Below are 8,761 nucleotides of genomic sequence, written 5' to 3' on the forward strand. Positions count from 1 at the left end.
AAAAAAAAAAAAAAAAAAAAAAGTACCACAATTTTAGGATTGCAGAGTCAAACACACCAAAGTTAGGCACCCTTAATTCTGGCATTTTCTGTACAACATTCACTTCTCCTTGCTTACACAGTCCTCACGTGAGCACATGTTGTGTTTTCCACAGGGCCTCTGCCTCAGTGCACAAAATGGGCCTGTTTTAGTGATTAATCAGAGTTGTGCAGTGAAGGAGGCTACTGTTTATATAAAATACATGGCTTCATGGTTCAGGCAGTTGTCTGGTACTCTGGAGAACTGAACCCTGCCACCCAATTTTTGTATGCTGCAAGGCAAGTCACTTGCATCACTGTTTTCATAGGTGGCCACTAATTGTGTATTTGTAATATTTTGGATGTCCAACTCTTACACAGGGGGCAGGGTGAGTGGGGAATCTCATTTACACAAGTGTTTAATGGCTGTATCTGTGAGTGCTATTAATGAGCACTCTTTTGTAAATATGTGGAGTCATGTAACGTTAGGTAAAAAATGGGTCCTAGGTGTCTCAGATACTTTATGTTCTTCCATTTACATTTACCAAAACTGCACCCTCACTCATTCCCTTAATTCAGGGTAACGCTCCTCCCCTCATTTCCTTATTAGAAATTTATTGAAATTTGATTCGGATGTCAGTGATCAGAATCATAGAAAAAGCCCCCTAGCAAGTGAATAATTCTGTCTGCATAGCAGGGTTTGAAAAATTGTGCAGTAAATAAGGCAAATAAGAATAATACCAAATACTGAGTAGCTGTTCATTAAGTGAGTATTGTCCATCCTGTGTCCTGCATGTGGTGTAGGTATGGAGAAATAGTATGTGATTAAGGGTGGTATCATAATGCATACACAGAATGCAGCTGAGAAAGTGCAGCCAAACTTTTGAACACTTCTGACTTTGCAGCATTATCTCTGTTCTTCTAAAGTAGTTTTGTATGTGATGTACTAGGTTTCAGAAGCGAACTGGTATCATATTGACACTGAGATCTACTGTATAGACATCTGACATTTGAGCTACCAGAGTAACTAGTAGCTAAATGGAATTTGTTTTTTGTTTATGAAAGACAGTCCAGGAAAAGAGAAGTCCCTGACCAGCAAAGGAGTAGACATGATTTGAGACTGAGTATCTCTGATGGAGAAGGGAGAGATCCTGAGTGTGTAAAATTCTTTGGATTGCAGATGCTACAGTGTGTAAAAATTCTTGGGATTGTAGGTAGTTTTTCTTTCTCAAGCTTTATGCTTATACATATACAAAAATAAGATTTGAGATCTAGACATTGCTAAAAACAAAAAGTAAATTTTTATTCTTAGTTTTAAGTCTGCTGATTTGTGTTTGTTTATTTTAAGAAGTGGGAGTAGGATTTTTTTCTAATTAAGTGTTGGAACATATGCTTATCTTATCTCCTTAATGTGGATTGCCTCCAACTGATGTGTGTATTGCACCGGAAACCTGCGGTTTCTGGAATTAATGATTTACTAGTTAAGTGCGTAATATTTGTAGTTACAATTATATTCAGTGGGTGCACTTAGTTTCCTCATCTGGGATGTTGGTTCCAGCACTGGTTCTTGTTTAAGTGGAACAGGGTAATACTTATAAAACTCAGACATATTTTTATGTGTCCCTATGTTTGTTTTCGATTTTTCAGAAATCTTGAGCATTATGGCCCTCAGTCAAACTTTAAACTAGGCAAGGGGTTGGACTAAATGACCTCTGGAGGTCCCTTTCAGCCCTACTTATTTATGATTCTTCTCTGATTTAAGAAACCTACACCTAATTAATAATTCTTCTTTAATTCCAGGGGGAAGTTTGCAGTGGTAAAGAAATGTGTCCAGAAAGATACAGAAAAAGAGTTTGCAGCAAAATTTATGAGAAAAAGAAGAAAAGGCAAAGATTGTCGGATGGAAATAATACATGAAATTGCAGTGCTTGAATTAGCACAGTGCAACCTCTGGGTCATTAATTTACATGAAGTTTATGAGACAGCAACTGAGATGATCTTAGTTTTGGAATAGTAAGTACTAATCTCATATTTTGGGGTCTTAATGCAACTATGAAATAGGAACATATTCCCAAATACTTTTTTTACTTATTTCAGTAATCTAAAAGTGCTATGCACCCAGAAGATTAAATTAAAAAACAGGTGCTTCATTAGTTGCTGTTGCAATTGCCTGGTTGGTAGATCAGAAGAAAATACCAATTAAATTAGTAATTACACGCAAGTGGTCAAATGTTCATTGCAGACTACATCAGTTTTCAGAACACTTAATTTATTTACAATGAAATGTTGCTCTTGTCTTGCTCATGTATTATACTTTTAGTTATGATGTCTAGAGGTATTTATGTGCCAGATAACAGCAATTTAAAGTTTATCTTACAAAATATGAAAGGCATGGCAAATTGTTATCCTGATGAAAATTGGGATAAAATTGTTGAAGCAAGTATTTATATTAAATTAATGACAAAACTTCTTTCATCTGGCAGTTACAACAGCAACAAAAAAGGTTGAAATAACCAAAATGAGTTACTTCTTTTTGAAATTTTCAATCTGAAACTGACATTTTTGTGAAATTTCTTGCTGTTGTAGAATCTGCATTTTTCACTGAAAACTTTCAGCTGAGGATTCCTCGCTTAGCTCTAGTGCCCATACTTCTGTACAAGGTGGATAAAAATCAGTGATTTTAAAATTTGGATTTTTTTTACTCAAATCAGATTTTGCTTGATTTTTAATTATAATTTTTTTGTTAAGATACTTTTAAAGAAAATTAGACCTATATAAAGAATGTTTTAATTTAAAATATGTTAAAGCTCAAAAATACCATCATGGACCCAGGGCTTATAACTCCTAATTATATATTAACATAAGACAATATATTCATGCAAACTTTTTAGAAAAGTTTTATAAATAGGTCACAACAGGCCATGGACTATATTAGGGGCCCAATCTTGTGGCATTCCCAGAGGCTTCTTTATAGATTAGTAAAGATTAAAACAGAAAAAACCACTCCGCGCAATGGAACTCAGCACTTAGCCTAGAAAATCTCATTAAGCATCTCTGTGATGCTTTGTTTCAGTTCTCAAACTGTGGATTTGTGTCTTCAGAGCTAACATCCTTGTTAACAGCAGTACATGGAGATGAGAGATAACAGACCTGATTATTACCCACCCATTAGCCCTCTTGTCTCTCTTTAAGTTTGTGTACACAGAGTCAAGCCCTCTCCTTTCTCTAAAAGTGAAAAGTTTCAAGAAGTTAAATAAATAAAGAATATCAAACAACAAGAATGCCCTTTTTGTAGAAAACAGTGATTAAGTCAAGGCTTCCTGACCAGTGATTTAAATCAATTTGCTTTAAATTTAGTTTGCAAAGTGAACAAAACTGGCTTGCATCTACCGATGCATCTCGAGCAAGAAACCAGGATGTCATCCTTCCACTGTACTTGGCCTTGGTGAAGCCGCAGGGGGAGTGCTGCATCCAGTTCGGGGCTCCACAATTTAGGAAGGATGTGGAGAAGCTTGAAAAAGTCCAGAGGAGAGCCAGGCGAATGATCAGAGGGCAAGAGAACAGGCCTTATGAAGACAGGCTGTGAGCTATGCGACTCTTCAGCCTGGAGAAGCACAGGCTCGGGTGACTTGGTGGCAGCCTATAAGTACATAAGGGGGTGTGCATCAGGATCTGGGGGAACACCTGTTCACCAGAGTACCCCAGGGGATGACAGGGTCCAACGGTCACAAACTCCTGCAAGCCATTTTAGGCTGGACATAAGGCAAAACTTTTACTGTCTGAGCCTCCAAGGCCTGGAACAGACTCCCCCCCAGAGGTGGTGCAAGCACGTACTCTGGACACTTTCAAGAAACAGTTGAACATCTATCTTGTTGGGATCCTTTGACCGTAGCTGACTGCCTGCCTCTTGGGCAAGGGGCTGGACCTGATGATCTGACGAGGTCCCCTCCAGCCCTAATGTCTATGAAATTTATAATGTCTATGAAAATCAAATCCACCCTGCTTCTACATGCTGGTGATGTTAACAGATTTCCTTTTGCCTAGCTTCCGTCCCATGTGTGAGACCCATCTCTCTTTTAAATGCAGCTCATCTCCTTCTGTCATTGAGCACCCTTCCTACTGTAACAGTAATATAACAGACAGGTTTCCAAAAAGAAGTTGAAAGGTACAGGTGTAGATGTCTGTCAGGTAGTGAGTGCTGCATTACATTAGTTTTCAGGCAGTGAAAATTCTGTTATAAGCCCTGCTAGTTATGTTATTAAAAATACATTGTTTAGGTGGCCCTAAAGAGTCATGTAAAATTGTCTTGAATGTGGCTTTCAATTTTTTCAAGTGGATCGACAGCAAAGCAAGTTTTGCTTCTAGGTAAAGTAAAAGTTTTGTCAATTTAAGAGGAGATCTTGCCTTCTTGGAAGTGTATCTTTAAGAGTAAGTTTTAAAATTTGACAGTAAATTCCATTTTTAGTTTTCTCTGTATTTGCAAGGACTTTAATAGACATAGAAACAATCCTGTAGAATAACTGCCTTCCTGTATAATTTGTGGAAGGCCAATTCAGACGTTTCTCATTTGAAAACAAGCCATACTGCCATGGAATTAAAGGTTCACTGACCTTCCTGTCTGTAAATATAATCCTGTACAGACAGTGTATACTGTTTAGTATAGAAAGTGATCTTTTCCTATTCCCTGCAAACATACTTGGATAAATAAGTTAGCTGCAGTGTAATAGAACAATATTTTTCCAAACCTTGTAAACAGCAAAAAGAAAAGAAGAGCTGTTACATACCTTTAGTGGCATTGCAGGTTAACCTGTCTCTAATAGCGTTACCTTTGATAATTAGTAAACTGTTATGCTCTAGTCACAATTAAGGTTGTGACTGAATATCTTCCATTAACCCAGAAACTGAAGAGACTGGAAATAAACTAATAGGAAGGACCTGAGGATTTTTGCTGTCTTCATGTTTTTACAGGGCTATTAGCACACATGAAAACCACTTTATCTCCATCAATATACAAAAATTAGGTTTCACAGCTTCATCAAACTTGAACTTTAACACAGTGCTTTAAGTGACTTCATGGTTTTCTATCAAATAAAGAGATTAGTGTGTGTATTGTACTTTTCGTGTATTAGCGAGGTTATTCTGCTGTGACACAAGTCACTGCTGTGGTTCAGTGCACTACATAATATCAGTTTACCACAGTTGTGAAGTGGGTGTGATATGAAGGTGGAAGAGGCCTTCCTTTTTCAAGAACTGAAATACTTTATTTGAATCCCATATTGCTAGTGAGTATTTATAAGCTCTCAGGTAAGTGAAATTACTGTTTTCCTGCCAAACTCTAAAGTTGGCCTTATTTCTTAAGTTTAAAAAAAATTGCTGCTTCCAGTATTTTCTGTTAGTTAACAAATTAGGGGCTACAGTTGTTAAATGATGCTGCTTTTCCCTAGTCCACTGCAGTAGGTCTGATCATGGGTCAGGAGAGAGGTTTTTTCCCTAAGAATATAGTCTTTAAAATAGCAGCAGTAGTTCTTTATTACTAGTGTACTGAGATACTGAAAACAGAATATACTAAAAAAATTGGTGGTCAATAGGTTTGTTTCCCAGATGCTCAGCAGACTGAACTTATAATTTTGTGGAGTTTTTGCTGGTTTGGGTCTTGCTTTACATCTGCTTAGGTACCTTTCTGTTTACTGGACTGAAGAAGACTTATATGATCACTGTTGCTAATTTTTAATTTTTTTTTAAATATAAGATGACCCCCCCAATAATTAGATTATATATATATAAATTGGTTTTAATTTTCTAGGTGCAGAATTGAATTAATGGAAGTTTGCTTTAATTTGCCCCCTTCCCACTGCTACGGCAGGGAAAAGAAATATGGGGGGGGGGAATCAGGTGGCCCCTCTGCTGCACCAGCTTCTTGCCCCCGCAGCTCCTTCCTCTTCCTCCTTCACTGTCAGACCCTGCTCTCTGAATGCTGACCTTGACATAAACTTACTTGTAATGTGCATATAGTACCCATAGACTTAGTTCATCCAGAGTTGATGCATTTTACCTTTTTAAAAGTTGCTCCAAGTTTTAGCACAGATACTTCATACACACACTTCTAAGCAGCACTTTTGTGCCTACTTATATATAATACAAACTATGCATAATATTAGTCCAAAGTGCATGGTTTACTATGTAATCCATTGGGCTGGGCCCCAGCAGAGTCAACAGCATTTCAAGTCATGATGAGCCAACAGTTCAGCACTCCTCAGTGTGTGTACTCCTGATTTCCCTCCCCACCATGTGCTAATTAGCTAGCCCCCCCCATGACTGCAAATGGGTGTTCTTGTCATGAATCCTGGGATCTTCCAAAAACTTATATGCAGATGAGGTGCATGGTAATCTGGTCCAGCTCTATATCATGGAGGGTGGAGCCATGCTAATCATATGCAGTAGACTGAGGGGGGGCAACAGAGTGATTCTAGGTGAATTGTTTGGTGCCCCTTTTGGTGATGTTTGCACACATTTAAGGCTGGTGAAGAAACAGGGAAATGGGAAAGAAAGGCATAGCTCAGCTCTGGGAGTGAAGAGGGAGTTGAAATGCATTCTTTGTAGTGGTTCACCATGACTTGAAAAAGAGTTGGTGCTGAGGGGGACCGTATGCAGTGGGCCATACAATGTATCTTATTCAGATTGGCTGCACTAACCTATTCTTGTGGTAGGTTCCTATTAGCATGTTTGCCCAATATGGGCCATGTGTTTTATAGTAAGGCTCAGTGTTTGCTGGACTTCATCAACTTCATAGTTGGTTTCCATGACTGAGTACAGGCTTCTTTGTCAGCAGCAAAGTGACAAGCAGTGCATTTAATGAGGGGTTTTTTGTATGCAGTATAAAATGAGGGTTTTTTTCCCCATGTTGATTGGAGGAAAAAAAACCTCATCTTGTATTCAGATAAATACATGTTTGTTTGTGTTCCTGCCTGATGCTTCATGCTGGAGCATGTTTTAGACTCAAACGTCTAGTTACTCGTCTGTGTGAGCTGCTAAGAGAAGCGGTGGAAAACGTAAACCCCAGATCATCCTGCACCTTTCCTTTAAGCTACTTCTGAACACTTTTTTTTTTTTTTTTACCTATGGTGGGGATAAATAGGATTTCTTTTCTTGTAAAATAACTAGTACTCAAGCATGGGTGTCCAGACCTGCTTTCTGTCAGCAGATACTCTAGATCCAAATAAAGAATAAAGTCAATTCTTTTTATGAAGTGAAATCACTGATTCTTTCCTAGATTTGAGGCTGGTCTATACCACTTTTTCATTTTGACTCTTCTGAACAGATGGTGTATGTAGATGCCTCCTTTCATATTTTATGCTTACGCACAGAAAGGAAAGGGTCAGTGAGAAACTCCCGTCAGATGTGCTTGTCAACAGATTTTTGTATGGTATGGGATTTTTGATATCTTTCTCATTTGAATTACTTTTGTATTGTGTACATATTTTCACAGAAACTAATTTAGAGCCTTTCCCAGTAGTAAAAATTAATGTTAAGCAGCAAACATTCATGCATATTTAGGTGTGCTGGTATACTGAAGTATTGGTAAGGTTGGTCCTTCAGCTTTGTTGAGTATCTTGCTTCATAGCAGATGTCTTAATAACAAAGATTTAACCAAACATTATTTAGGGTCCTAAAGATGGAAATTAATTTTTAAAAGCTGGAAAACAGTCGTCTTTTCCTGCTCTAAGCTGTAGAATTTGTCCACAGGAACTTCCCAATTTCCTGCTTTCCCTGAGCAATACGGTATTATGCTAACAGAAAGGGCAGACTGATGGACTGAAGACTCGATTCTGATTTGCAAAATCAGCGATTTGGCCATAGACACAACTTTAAATGTTTTTCTACATAACTTGAGGTACCAGGCACAGTTCATGAATGCTGTGATGGTGGGACGAATGGAGCATCCCACAGGAGCATGGAGGGAGGGCCCCGTGTGCTTGGCGGTGGACCTAGAAGTGGACCATAAGTAATTCCAGTCCACTTCTGGATCCACAGGGAAGCACTGGGGGGGCCAGCATGTTCCCCAGTAGACCCGGAAGTGCTTCTGGTTCAGTTCTGGGTCTGCTGCCGAGCACGCTGGGGACCCCCCTGCACTCCTACTGGATGCTCCCATCTGCCCCACCAACTCACCATTCACAAGCTGCCTGCCTGGTACCCTGAGGTATATAGGTACCTTGAGGTATTCAAAAACATGTGAAGCTGTGTCTATGTCCGAATTGTCGAATTGTTCCAAATATCTCTTAATCAATTTGGAGGGTTCTGATTTGATTCGGAGAGATTAAAGGGTCTCCTGATTCGATTTGGATTTGGAGAGTCGGCCACCAAATGGGGCCATATAGAATCAGAAACCAAAGTTTTGCACAGCCCTACTATTCACTTCTCATTTGTACATGTGCAGACCTTTGGTTGCTGATTCAATTCGGCAGAGATTCAGCCCAATTCAGCGGCCGAATCTCTGAATCCAAACTGAATCCAGATACCATTTAATCTCTCAGTCAAATCAGAACCCTCCAAACCAATTTGGAGAGATTCGCTGATTCAGACATAGACACAGCTTTAAATGTTTTTTCTACATACCTCAAGGTACCAGGCAGCTCATGAACACTGAGATGGTGGGGCAGACAGAGTGTCCCATGGGAGTGTGGGGGGGGTCCCCAGCACTCTCGGCAGCGGACCCAAAAGTGGACCAGAAGCACTGTCCACCTCAC

At 39.1% G+C, this 8,761-nt stretch overlaps 1 protein-coding gene across 1 annotated transcript in view; it reads left to right on the forward strand.

Moving 5' to 3' along the window:
* STK17A (serine/threonine kinase 17a) overlaps nt 1–8,761 on the forward strand; it is a 47,140-nt gene that overhangs the window by 15,034 nt on the left and 23,345 nt on the right. Inside the window, exon 2 of the mRNA XM_019509101.1 lies at nt 1,818–2,030. Coding sequence (XP_019364646.1) covers nt 1,818–2,030 — 213 coding nt within the window. The remainder of the gene's footprint in view (nt 1–1,817; nt 2,031–8,761) is intronic.

Source organism: Gavialis gangeticus, unplaced genomic scaffold (assembly GCF_001723915.1).
Source record: "Gavialis gangeticus isolate Ggan-Ray unplaced genomic scaffold, GavGan_comp1, whole genome shotgun sequence".
Taxonomy (NCBI): Eukaryota; Metazoa; Chordata; order Crocodylia; family Gavialidae; genus Gavialis; species Gavialis gangeticus.